Source organism: Bufo gargarizans, chromosome 1, assembly GCF_014858855.1.
Source record: "Bufo gargarizans isolate SCDJY-AF-19 chromosome 1, ASM1485885v1, whole genome shotgun sequence".
NCBI lineage: Eukaryota > Metazoa > Chordata > Amphibia > Anura > Bufonidae > Bufo > Bufo gargarizans.
Window position 1 is genome coordinate 105,992,318 of NC_058080.1, and position 14,199 is coordinate 106,006,516.

Here is a 14,199-nt window from a genome sequence, read left to right on the forward strand (position 1 = left end):
GAGGCAGAGAACAGGTCAAGGAGAAGGAGGACAGAGTAATGTTTTTTGGTTTTGGCTGTTAATAGGTCATTGGTGTAAGGAGGAGGAACTTGCACTCCTAGTTCTAGAGTGAGGTGCTGTGGTATACGACTGAGCCCTTGTGTATTTGTAGAGAAAACCACACACACTCTTGAGAGTTTAGATATGCCAGGTGGATTTATTGTTAATCGTACAATCCAAAATGTGAGGTAGGTGCCAGCAACATTTGCAACATTTAGCAAGAAAATAATTCTGCTGGTAAATTTTCAAAATACTGCCCCAGTCGGGCGTTAATTGCTCCGAGTTTAAAGACTTGTGTCGCGCCGTGAGTAGTATGGAGAGCTCCGATGTTTCAAAAAAGTTTCGTCATATGGTACCTTTATCAATAGCTCGCAGGTAGAGGTACGTATGGCAGGACGGCTACACTGCAGAGGATGCATCATTTGTTCTATCCAGCAGGAGATCCCCTGATTTAGCTGCGATATACTGATACCACTTGGCATACTCACTCAATATGTATGGCACAAACGTGCTGTACACATGAGTCTGGGGTGCCCACCTTGGTGAGGTTTCACCCCTCTGAAGAGGCGTGTCCTCTCCTTTATAAATGTTAGCAGTTTTCCTTGAGCCATATAAGTTCCATATTGGCTCGCTTTTACTATTTGGGCAGTCCACCAGACTCCAATATGGCGGTGTTATTCCATTGTGCTTGTGCGCATGTGCTTACTTCTACTTTATAGAAACCACACTTAAGATGGTGGTGTGTGGAGCGGGTATGAGGTGCGCATGCACTGTTTTTTGCTGCGTGTCACTTCCTGCTTCCGCGCACCAATGCCGTAACCTGGAGCATGCGCACTGTGACTTACCACACGCCGATCATGGCGCTACAGTATACGATACATCTGATCCACCTGTATGGTATGGCTCTTCATCTTTGGTCTCCGCCCCTCAAGTATGCTTTTATTGGTGTTTTTAATTGGGTTACATACTTTGTTATAAAGCACACATGCACTTTATTATTTATATATTCATGAATTTTGTATATTATGTAGCACTGCTATTTTTTATTACATTGTTGTATCACCTCATGTACATGATATAATATCGATCACTGTTTTTTATCAGTATATAATATTTTTTTTATATATTGATCAATTATGTCATTAATTGCACATGGCTGTTTTGCATCATGTTCACTGATTTGATGAATTGCTTGGCCTAAATATATTTCACTTTGCACTTGTGTTCACTGCTTGAGAAAGGCTCTATTGTTGAGCCGAAACATTGCTTCCTTTTTGCCACATGGGTGAATAAATTGTGTTTTCTACCTGGAGTGCTGTTTGTTTTCTGCTATTGGGCAACCCTATCAAGATGTTTTATTATTGCTGCTAGTGTGCTACCACCTTATGCATGACTTCAAGTAAAAATCATCTTTTTTTTATATTTTACATAAAGTTTTATTATATTTTGACCTTTAAGAATTATTAAGTGTATTGTTTTTACATACTGTATAATCATAAAATAAGCATGTATTACTGGATGTTTTAGCTCCTACGTAGGAACTGTTTATAATGGTTTAGTACTATTAAGAAGGCTATGACCATCATATTTACTGTTGCCTTAGCACTATTTTTAGGTTTTCTGACATAAGGTCCTCAGACCTACAGCAGTTGGAAGAAATTAAAGAATACCTGAGTTTTAAAAAGTTTGCATAATTGATGTGCTTCTTTGTACCATTAAAACTGTGAAGGAACAGTTATGTTTGGGCTTTCTTAAATTTTTTCAGCAATATTATTCCCTGTTTCAGCTGCATAGCTAGATACATTTCACTCAGAAGCAGAACAGATAAGGAAGGATAAATCACACTTACAGAAATTTAGCAGGCATCTATTATGTTCAGAAACAGTCTTTAAGTACTGTATTTTTTGCCCCATAAGACACACTTTCCCCCCCCCAAAAAATGGGGGGAAAATGTGAGTGCGTCTTATGGGGCGAATGCTGCCATTTTTACATTGCTAACGCTGAAACATCGCCGGCTGTGATGCTGCACAGTGCAGTGATATATTAGCAGGGAGGGAGGAGAGGGTCTGGAGGCCGACAACTCAAAGCAGGGCCCGGTGCAGTCACTGTACTCTAACACCTGGTTCAGCCACTCACAGCAGTATACATATCTAATCAGTAATCCTTAACCTCGAGAAATTTTAACTTTAAAGCAGCGTTATTCTGTTTACTACCTTACAATCAAGCTCCGGTAACAGACAGAGCGGGTGGCAGCGTAATGTCACTCACTCACGTCACGCACCTGCTCCTCTCACATTATGAATGAAGCAGGCGGAGCAGGCACGTGACATAGCTGAGTGACGTCCAAACGTCACTCAGCTATGTGAAAAACAATCTTAGTCTACTAACAATCTTAGTCTACATGTTTCGGGCTACTTAGAATGTGAGCCCTTACTTATGACATGAGTAAGGGCTCACATTCTAAGTAGCCCGAAACATGTAGACTAAGATTGTTTTTCCTGGATGTATTTTTATACAGCGTCAATAAAGTATTGATTATACCTCTGCGAGACTGAGCTGGATTTTGCTTTTCGTTTGGACTTTAAGTTACCCGCATCCAGGTGCGTTTTTTTCTGTGCTCACAGCAGAGAAAGAGCAGATGAGAGCCGCTTTTTTTCTCAATTATGTGATAGCTGAGTGACATTACGCTGCCGGCCGCTCTGCCTGCTACGGGAGCTTGATTGTAAGGTATTAAACAGGATAGCACTGCTTTAAAGTTAAAGTTGCCGTACTTGAAGTTAAGGATTACTGTTTAGATATGAGTACTGCTGTGAGCGGTGTGGCCCGGTGTATTGGGGGACACTGTTATGGGGGGGATCTGTTGTTGACATATATAGCATAAGATGCTATATAGTGTCACCCACAGATCCCACATAGCATGGTCATCCACAGATCCCCCTCCCATAACAATGTCATCCAAAGATCCCACTCCCCATAACAGTACCACTCCTCCCCATATCAGTGCCATCCAAAGATCCCCCATAACGGTGCCATCCACAGACCCCCCATAACCGTGCCATCCACAGATCCCCTCCATAACAGTGTCATCCACAGATCCCCTCCATAACAGTGTCATCCACAGATCCCCTCCATAACAGTGTCATCCACAGATCCCCTTCATAACAGTGTCATCTACAGATCCCCCCATAACAGTGCCATCCACAGATGCCCCCATAACAGTGTCATCCACAGATCCCCTTCATAACAGTGTCATCTACAGATCCCCCATAATAGTGTCATCCACAGACCACCATTAGTTCAAAACCCACCAAAAGCACACCTTTTGATTCAATTTTTTCTTCTTTCTTATTTTCCCTCCTCAAAAACCTAGGTGCGTCTTATGGGCAGGTGCATCTTATATAGTGAAAAATATGGTAGTTGTTTTATCAAGCTCACTATCTCAGCTAGCTCTGACAATTCACCACTTCCTCACAGCTGTCTTCTGGGTCTCTGTTACCAGGGACGGACCATGCAGTGGACTGCAGGTTAGGTGGAAGTGAGACCCCTAGTGGCCATGGCTTTATAACCTTTTTTCAGGTGGATGCATATTTTATAAATTAAGTTGTTTAGAAATTTGCTAGTAATGAAATTGTGTGAAAGTATAGTGACTCTTTAAGTTTTAAATAAATAGTGTTTACTTTTTTAGTATTCTGATGCTGTGAATGACTACAAGTACAACTCTCTAAGCCATTGAACGATTCTAGATAGCACTGGATATTCTCTGTGGGTAAAATAAAGGAACAATTGAAACTAACAGTATGTGGCATAAGCAGGTGCATTCTGATGTCTAACATGTTTGCTAAAAATGATCATTCTAACCCTGAACCTAGTCTGATAATTCCCCAGCACAGCTTCTTTCAAGTGCTGTTTCTTGAGTCTTTTAGGCATTGGCAGTCACCTCTCCAAGTGACAGATTGAGGACAGCTTGCGGAGGCTGAATGACAGAAATATAGATGGCTCGGTCTCTGCAGATATCCTTGGGATGCCGTTTCCCTAAAAAAAGTATGATTATCTCTAATCACTGTCCAGCTCAATGCAGCCCTATGTTAGATAGCAGCTTGTGTCTGCATAAAAGAGTAAAATGCTTTTAGGGAGCCACAGTAGATAAAAGGAAAAAAAAACATGCCTTTCATCCCTGAGAGATGTCCCTGAGTCAGGTTTCTTGAATATGATGGATGAGTGGATTAAATATGTCTCCATGTATTCTGTGCTTTTTATTTTACAGATCAAATTGCTCTGAACCACAAAACAATTGTGTGTCCCATGATAGATGTCATTGACCACAATCACTTTGGATATGAAGCTCAAGCAGGAGATGCCATGAGAGGAGCGTTTGACTGGGAAATGTACTACAAACGAATCCCAATTCCTCCAGAGCTACAAAGAACAGATCCCAGTGATCCATTTGAGTAAGTAAGGCTAAATGAAAAAAGTACAATATAATCAAGGAGAAAAGTCAATAACCCACAGCTGATTCCAAATGTGTATATTATATGATGATTTTGTGCATTTGTACAACACTGCTTTACCTTATCCTGACATATTACATAGGTGAACTTATAGATCATATATATATATATTAGCAGAAGTACCCAGATTTGCATGGGTATATGTAATCAATTTCATTTATTGTTTGTCTGTGTCATTAAAAGATATCGAGAGTATCCACTATATCAGTGACATCTACAGTACCCCGTCCCCTTAACAGTGACCTCCACAGACCCCCACCCCTTAACACTGCCCCCCCCCCCACAGTTCCCCCCTGCTTAAAATGGGACCTCCACAGCAGCCAACCCCCTTAACTTTGACCTTCACAATATAGAGAGGCTACTAAATCTTGGATGTCATCTGCTTTAATAGCTATGGACTCCACTTACGTTATTCAATGTGCTGTTTCCAAAATGTGAATTTTTGATAGTTTTTGTGTAGATATATACAGTGTTGAGAGAGCATGGATGTATCATGCTTATTTTTTTACTGTTCCTGAACAAAAACGTAGAAATGAGCACTATTATTTAAATGATATGTCCCAATTTTCTTAATATCCCCAATACATCTTAAATAAAAATGCAAATAGTCTTAAATAAAAGTGCCCTATTTTTGAGTCTCGAGCACATGTAAGCATTTCTATATTATATATCTCTGTGGTTACAGAACTAAAGCAGACCCTATGTGGTCTGATCCAGATCACATTATTTTCTTCTGTTCTCTGTATCTGGTCAGTAAGAAGGAAGAAATACATGAAGCAGGGTATGGCATGTCCTGGAGTTCCCCTAAAAAAATTAGGGGTGGCCAGTCATCCCTGCTGCTTCTGGTGTCAGCTGGAACAGAAGTACTGTGCAATGTGCCATCTATATTCACATCACTGCTAATGGTCAATCAATGGCTAACAGCCATGATAACCATTTATCACCACTGAGACTCAGCAAACCAATAATATAATATTTCATTTACACAATGCCAACATATTCCTTAGGGCAGTCCCTTTTATGGTTTACCATGGAAATTGTAGGTAAACTTACCTGTTTGTTTTTGGCGCGCAAGTGTGAAAACTCCCATACAATCTATGCAGATGATGCCTTTGTTAGATTTATACTCAGGACATGAAGGAACAGCACTAACCAATGAGCCACCAAGGAAATATAGAATATTTGCATAACGTTTCCTGGTCCTGGCGCTGGCCCTATGACGTAGTATGCAGCACCCGTCCAGGATTAGAAGGGCACTTTGTGGCACACAAGTAACACAGTTCATTCCAGACAGATGTAGTGTAACTGACCTCAACCAGTTTTAAATGCTTTTCAGGCAGTTCCAGCAAAACAAACAATGCAAAATGAAATCTTGGGCCATGTGGCTACTGACTAAACACAAGTCTCTTAACTAACAAGATATGAGCCTAAAGCACAGCATTCGAAACAAAACACTCTACTTCACCCTTCTACTGGAGTGAGATTGTGACTAATTTTGTGACTTAAAAAAAAAAGGCTTAGATAAATATGGAGTGAAACGCATTACCATAGCTAACCATGCCCACTCTCCCACTCATATTTCAAAACTATAAAAATGGCCAGCTATTCAGACAAAACTACTTTCAATATAAATATAGTGCTTTAATACGACACATACAATAAAATACATAATACAATTATTGCAGAACGCTCTGACCTCATATGGCCAGTTTAAAAATCCAGTCCCTCTAAAATAGTGCCGAGCTCAAGCACTATTACCATAAAATAAAATATATCAGTGTTCCTTGTTTGTCCAATGTCTAATACCTAGACAGAGAAATGGCAATATACAGATTCAGTACTGTGCCCTCGTCTTGTGTTGGCCCAGTTAATATCCTGGTTTTTCCAATTTATACAGTGTGAACAGACGACAGATCAGATGGTACGTAGTGAATCTGCTTGTTTGCACTGCGATTCAATATGGCACAATTGCCATGTATTTGCACAGTCTATTTTAGTAACATAGTACATAAGGCCAAAAAAAGACATCTGTCCATCCAGTTCGGCCTGTTATCCTGCAAGTTGATCCAGAGGAAGGCAAAAAAAAAAACAACCCCTGTGAGGTAGAAGCCAATTTTCCCCACTTTAGGGGAATAAAAAATTCCTTCCTGACTCCAATCAGAATAACTCCTTGGATCAACAATCCCTCTCCAGTAGCTATAGCCTGTAATATTATTACGCTCCAGAAATACATCCAGGCCCCTCTTGAATTCCTTTATTGTACTCACCATCACCACCTCCTCAGGCAGAGAGTTCCATAGTCTCACTGCTCTTACCGTAAAGAATCCTTTTCTACGTTTGTGTACAAACCTTCTAAGGCTTCCCGATGTCGGTGCTGGCAGCAAATTATTTAATGTATAACAAATCAGATTACCCAGTCTTTGTTTGAGCCGTAGGTGTTGGAGTTTTCCTTCAGCGATTTAATACATACTTGTAACTGTTCACTGGTCCTCATCTCCACCTGCTTGGCTTCAATCCTCCGCGTTGGTGCCGGCACCTAACTAGTCAAATGTGCGGGTTTGAAATCCGGGAAGGCTGAATACAAACAATGTCTTGTGCTTAATTAATTTCAGTTTAGAATCCTGTGCTCAGGACATTCTTTGACTTGTCTGTAATAAGGTTGTCAAAGAATGTCCTGATAACATGATAACATGCCATCATTCGCCGCCATGCTCTACAGTTGTTTACAGGCAGCAGATCATGATTAGACAGTATGATCTGCTGCGGGCAAATGTAGATTTTTTTCAGCATGCTGAAAGATCTGGATTGCCCAATGAATAAGCGTTTGCTTGTTCATCATGCAATTGGCGGCAGTATTAGCCTGCCAGATTACCACTAACAAGCATTACCATGAACGCCCCTATGATGGGGCAGAAAATCAACCTGTTGAGTATACCCATATGTAATGGATTGCTGATCTGTATAGGAGTTTTATCTCTCTGTGCTGACTGCTACAGAAGAGCAAGATTTAGAATTTAACTTTCAAATGCATAATACTTCCAAATTGAAAAAGAAAAATCTAAAAGAAAAAGATTTTCTACTAAAATTAAGTTTAAAAATACCCTATTCTGATGTTCTTTTAATAACATAAAATATTAGCTTTGTTATAAAGTCATTTAGAAACCTTCTTTAATCTTATAAATGGCATAATTTACCAACCTAGTTGTAATAGTTTATTATTTTATAGGAATAAAGAACATTCATTTTTCACTTAGAGCAAATGAGTAGTGTAGAGTGAACCCAAATTGTAACGTTCGGGTCCGTACCTAACTTTACGATTTTTGGTACCTGGACCCGAACCCGAACTTTGCCGGAAAAGTTTGGGTTCGAGTTCGGTGTTCAGGCATTTAATAAAGCTTGTTTAAAGGCTGCAGGGCAGCCAAATAACAAGCTTTTAAGCTGTGTGCCCTTAGAAGCCTTCACAGCCATGCCTACTAATGGCATTGCTGTGATTGGTCTGTGCATCATGTGACCCAGCCTCTATATAAGCTGGATCAGGTGTAGCACCGCCCATCAGTTCTCAGTATTGAATGGACAGAAAGCAGGCAGCTGAACTGAGGGACAGTGTTACTGTGATTTTATTTTTTGTGAGTGCAATACACCATCTTTGCACCCCTGACACAAAAAGATAATTATAAATCTGGCTGTTAATTCTGTGGGTGACTTACAGCGTTTTTTGTGTGGGTGCAATGCAACATTGTACTTTGTAGCCCTGACACACAAATATAATAGTTAATCCGTCTGTTAGTTATGTGCACATCATATACCCATTTATTGCGTGAAGTACACCTGCACTGCATACGTTACAGGGAAATTGATGTAGTTAATCCGTCTGTTAGTTCAGTGGGTGAACTCAAAGAATGAGGAGAGCATCAAATAAGGGACGTGGCCCTGGTCGTGGTGCTGCTGGTGTTGGTAGGGCTCCTGTTGCAGGGAGAGGCAGGGGCAGATTAAGTGCATGATAGGCCCGGGGGCTGTCTACCCAACTCAACCCCCCCGCCACCCTTCATTTTAGTTTTAGTTTTTTTTTTCTGTATGAAGAGGCTGCGGTACTTTGTAAGCGCCAAAGTCTCTTCCTAGGCCATATGACATCGTTCACATGGTCTAGGTGCAGCTTTGTCTCATCTGAGTGATTGGGTCTGATCTGTAATACCAAGCACAGTGCATTAAATGGACAGAGCTGTGATTGGTAAGTAGCAAAAAGGCTGCGGTGCTCACTTCAAAATTGCGGTCTCCTCAAACAGCTGATTGGTGGGGGGCTGCCATGAGTCTGACCCCCACTATCTCATAACTCTCCGAGGACAGATTTCATGGATGTTACCTGTAGTCCTATGTAACACCCCACATAACACAGTGAACTATTGTGTTATGTGGGGTGTTATATAGGACGGCATGGGACATCTACTACATTATCTGCACACAGAAAGTTATCAATGTCATCTGGGCTGTTACATAGAACTGCAGGTGACAAATTAAAAATTTTGTTGCCAAATTTAAAATACATGTAATTATGAAAAAAAAAAAAAAGACTTGGAGGAGAAGATGAGACACAGGTCACAGTAGTGAGCCAGCTCTACATATAGGGGAATACAACATTACATACCTGTTACATCCAGTGACATCTCCTGTCATGTAGATCTTCTCTTTCCTCTTCTCCTACATTTGACCCAGACCGCCATGACAAATTATTTCAGCCACATCTCATCTCTACAGAGTTTGTTACACAGACATGTTAGATTTCTCATAATTGTGGTCATTTGTCAAACTGGTGTAAAGTACAACTGTCTTAGGTGCCCATAACAACCAATCAGATTCCACCTTTAATTTTCCAAAGGAGCTGTGAAAAATGAAAGGTGAAATCTGTTGCTATGGGTAACTAACCCAGTTCTACTTTACACCAGTTTGATAAATTACCCCAAATGTCCCCATAGTGTCTACAGCAATTATAATGACCCCACACTACCCCAAAATAGTAATTTCCCCCCACACTGCCCCATATAGTAATTTCCCCCACACTACCCCATATAGTAATTTCCCACACACTACGCCATATAGTAATTCCCCCCCCACACTACCCTCATATAGTAATTTCCCCCACACTGCCCCATATAGTAATTTCCCCCCACACTGCCTCATATAGTAATTTCCCCCTCACTGTTCCATATAGTAATTTCCCCCACACTGTCCCCATGAAGTAATTTGCACCCACACTGCACTTCCATGAAATAATTTGCCCTCACACTGCACTCCCATGAAATAATTTGCCACCACACTGCACTCCCATGAAGTAATTTGCCCCCACACTGCACCCCCTAAATTTGCCCCCACACTGCATCACCATGAATTAATTTGCCCCCACACTGCACCCCCTGAAGCAATTTGCCCCCACACTGCCCCTATGAAGTAATTTTCCCCCACATTGCCCACCATGAAGAATTTGCCCTCACACTGCACTCCCTGAAGTAATGTGCCCCCACACTGCCCCCAAGAAGTAATTTGCCCCCAAATAATAATTTGCCCCACATTTAATAATCTTCCCCCCAAACTGATTTGATGCCACACTGCCCCATGTCCTCCTCTGCCCCCCCCCCCCCCCAAAGTTGGCACACACAGAAAGAAAAAAAAATTAAAAGGTAATACCTGTGTCCGGCATGGTGAGGCAGTGGTGCACGATGACGTCATCACGCATGCCTGCGGCGGGATTTCACTACCGTATAGGCCTCAGGCCTACTAGGCCTGAAGCCTATGGCGGTGATCGGCGGCTGGGCAGGGAACTTTTCGCTCCCGTGCCCCGCCGCAGTATCTGGGCGTTCGGGTTGGCGTTGGGCCCCCCAGGGATGCTGGGCCCGGGGCTACCAACCCGAATGACCCTAGTATAAACCACCACTGGGGAGAGGACGTAGTTGATCTGTGATAGTTACATGCCCATATGCAGACGTAGACGACAGAACGTTCAGCGTTATTTTGTAGGCCTGAATACCGGTGTACAAATAGTGAAACCAGAACCAGTAGAGGCGGTAGTAGATTGGGTGGATGACAGTGCCTCCAGTTCCTTCATATTGTCTCCCACCCGGTCCCCTGTTGAAAGCGCAGAATTGGCTCCTGCAGCCCATAGACATCTATCTTTCACCTCACCCCCTTGCAAATCAGCCAAGCAGTCTGAGCCCCAAGTCATGCAGCAGTCTCTTATGCTGATGACTCTGCTGGCAGGGTTTCCGAGGACTGTCCACATAGACCTCTTCCAGAAGTGGAAGAGATTGAGTGCACTGATGCCCAACCACTTATGTTTCAGGATGTGGACATGGGAGGACCACCGCAGCACATCTCTGATGATGATGAAACACAGGTGTCAACTGTTGCGTCTTTCTGCAGTGTGCAGACTGGCAAGGAAGGCAGAGGTGAAGAGTGGGTGGAAGATGGTGTGGAGGATAATGAGGTCCTAGAACCCACATGGAATCAAGGTCATGCGAGTGACATGTGCAGTTCGGAGGAAGAGTTGGGGGGCCACACAGCACCAGCCACACAGCAAAAGAGAGAGCAGTGTGCAAAAGCAGAGTGGCCGTTCTTTAGACAGTATGCCTGCTACTTCCCACAGCACCCAGGGACTGAGCACACCCAAGCCTGCTCCAAGGAGTTCCCTGGCATGGCAGTTCTTCAGACAATGTGCTGACTACAAAACGCGGGTGGTTTGCACGCTGTACAATCAGAGCCCAAAGCGAGGCATAAATGTTCCAGCACCAGCAACTGATATGGAACATCTTAGCAGGAGGCAGCATTTCAGCTACATGGTGGAGCAGTATATGTGCATACGCCTACACGTACTGACTGATGGGTCTGCCCCATTTAATTTATGGGTCTCCAAATTGGGCACATGGCTTGAGCTTGCCCTTTATGCCTTGGAGGTGCTGGCCTGCCCTATGACCAGTGTATTGTCCGAACATGTGTTCAGCGCGGCAGGGGGGTGATCACAGACAAGCGCAGCTGCCTGTCCAAAGCCAATGTGGACAAGCTCACGTTCATTAAAATGAACCAGGCATGGATCCCACATGACTTGTCCATACCTTGTGCAGAATAGACAAGTATACCGGCCGCACCCAGATTTTTGGGGTCTTCCCAAGATTATAAAAAATAAAATAAAAAAACTACAAAAATAGTGTTGGCTACTTCCTCCTCCTCCACCACAGCTTTCACTTACACTGCCACGTCCACCACCTCCTCAACCTCCTACTCCACTTTGACCTCCGCCTCTTAGTTCAAGATTTTTTTTTTTATTCTATGTTATTTTAATTCATTTCCCTATCCACATTTGTTTGCAGAGCAATTGTCCTGCTCTTACTCCTATTTTGCTTTCTTTTGCAGCCCTCTAGCCTTTCTATGACTTTTTTAAAGCCATTTTAGTGCCCCAAAGTTCAGGTCCCTATTGACTTCAATGGGGTTTGCTGCAAAGTTTGGCCGAACCGTTGAACCCGAACTTCCAGGTGTTTGCTCAACCATACAAATGAGTAAAAAAATAAATAAAATGTTACAGCTGATTGCATCTTCCCCAACTAAAGCAATTAGTCAAAGTCATTTTGATTCTCTTCCTAAGATGCAAATAGAAGAATCTGAAAGATAGAAGGCGTCTAAGGTTGACCTAGCGTGTTCATGTTAAGCAAGTAAGAGATAGATATTTAAACACTTCCATTCTGGTGCACAAGATTGTAATGACAAGAATAAAGAACACAGGTCACCTGCTGCCTAAGGTATGCCACTAGAGTATTGTCAATACTCTATTGATTCCCACTCTTGTTACTTAAGCAAAGACAAACACGGAAAGGAAAGGGAAAGAAGACTTTGTATGCATTCATTTGAAGGCTTAAGTAGAGCACAGTGCTAGACAGAATCTGAAATAAACAATATCCTCAGTGAAAAAGCAAAAGCAGAAACACAATCATTATGGCAATTGATAAAATGGGCCTGTTGTGAATACTGCAGGTACAAATTATTGTTTTACACAGGAATCAAACACTATGGGTTAAGAACTTGGTGTTTAGTATTTCCTGACTAAGTATTAAGCTTCAAGTATGCAAAATATACACGTTAATCATTGAGAACATCGGTGTCTGGTAGGATTACATTTTATATGGGAATGGGTTAAATAAAATAAATAAAAAAAAACAAGCAATACTCTCCTCAACAATCATGAAAATGAAACCCAAAAAACAATGGTGGAATTGCTGTTTTTACTTTTATCCTGGCTCCCAAAAATTAGAAGTGATCAAAAAGTTGTATGTATCCCAAAATAGAACCAATGAAAATGGAAACTAATTCCAGAATAAAATTAGGCAGAATAAATACTTTTTATCCATTCCCCACCCAAAATAAATATTATGCCCTGACATACTCTGAGCAGTTTATATATGTCCTGAAATAGCAGTAAAACCCCTGGCAAGAGCAAGTCTTATTGAATACCCTAATGGATACAATTTCCATAATGGGGTCACCTCTCGTGAGTTTCCACTGTACTGGTACTTCAGGGTCTTTTCAAAAGCTACAAGGCACCAATAAACCAATGCATCAAAATCCAAATTTCAAAAGATGGTCTTTCCATTTTGAGGCCTGTAAATTTGCAATCCTCATTTTGCACTGTTGCACCTGTTGCACATTAATTTCCAGAAAAAAACTCTTTGGTCAAAATGCTCACTTCACCACTTGATAAATACCCTGTAGTTTTCAAAATGTGGTCACTTCTTGGGGGTTCAATTTATTATTTCACCTCAGAGCCTCTACAGTTGTCAGCACAAGCCCTGTAAGTCACTACAAATATGCATGGTGATTTTTTACTCCTCGGCCCTGTGAAATGTCCAGGCAAAATATTAGGGACACATGTAGGGTGTTTCCAAAACCAGGAAACATAGCATAATAATAAAAGGGTTGTCTTTTCACACTGGCATACGCTGGGCACAACATGCTGGACACTGCAATGACATAAAAATTGCAATATTTCACTTTGCACCATCAGCTTTAATTTTTGTACCTCAAAACACCTGTCAGGTAAACATGTTCAATAAACTCCTTGGTAAATTCCTTGAGGGTGTGGTTTCTAAAATGGGGTCACTTTTTTATTATTTCACCTCAAAGTACCTTAGCTTCTCTGCAACCTGACAACTATTCCAGCAAAATCTGCCCTCCTTCCATTCTCAAACCAGCTCTGTGCACAATTTGGGGTGTATTTTCTCATATTATTCCTTATGAAAATCAAACATTTGGCACAAAAGCCACATTTTATTGAAAAAAAGTTGTGTTTTCTTTTTTCCATTTGTATTGTATTCATAACTTCTGTGAAACACATGTGGAGTTAAAATGTTTATTATTTCCTCGGATACATTTCTTGAGGGGCGTAGTTTTCAAAATAGGTTCTTTGGATTGGTGTCTCCATATGTTTTGGCAGCTCAAGTCCCTTTTAGGGGTGCAGTCACTACAGAACTACAGAATTGGTCCCTAAAAACCTAAATGTTTTTGAAAATGTAAAAAAAATTCCTGCTAAAGTCTTAAGCCTTCTAACATTTGAAAATGAAAATTACATTTATAAAATAATGGCAGTTTTAGGAAGAAACCGGACAACAGATGGATC

General features: G+C 41.5%; 1 protein-coding gene across 1 annotated transcript in view; it reads left to right on the plus strand.

Annotated features, from left to right (window-relative positions):
* The window catches only part of GALNTL6 (polypeptide N-acetylgalactosaminyltransferase like 6), a 1,751,703-nt gene that overhangs the window by 1,122,045 nt on the left and 615,459 nt on the right, over nucleotides 1-14,199 (plus strand). Inside the window, exon 5 of the mRNA XM_044276251.1 lies at nucleotides 4,304-4,487. Coding sequence (XP_044132186.1) covers nucleotides 4,304-4,487 — 184 coding nt within the window. The remainder of the gene's footprint in view (nucleotides 1-4,303; nucleotides 4,488-14,199) is intronic.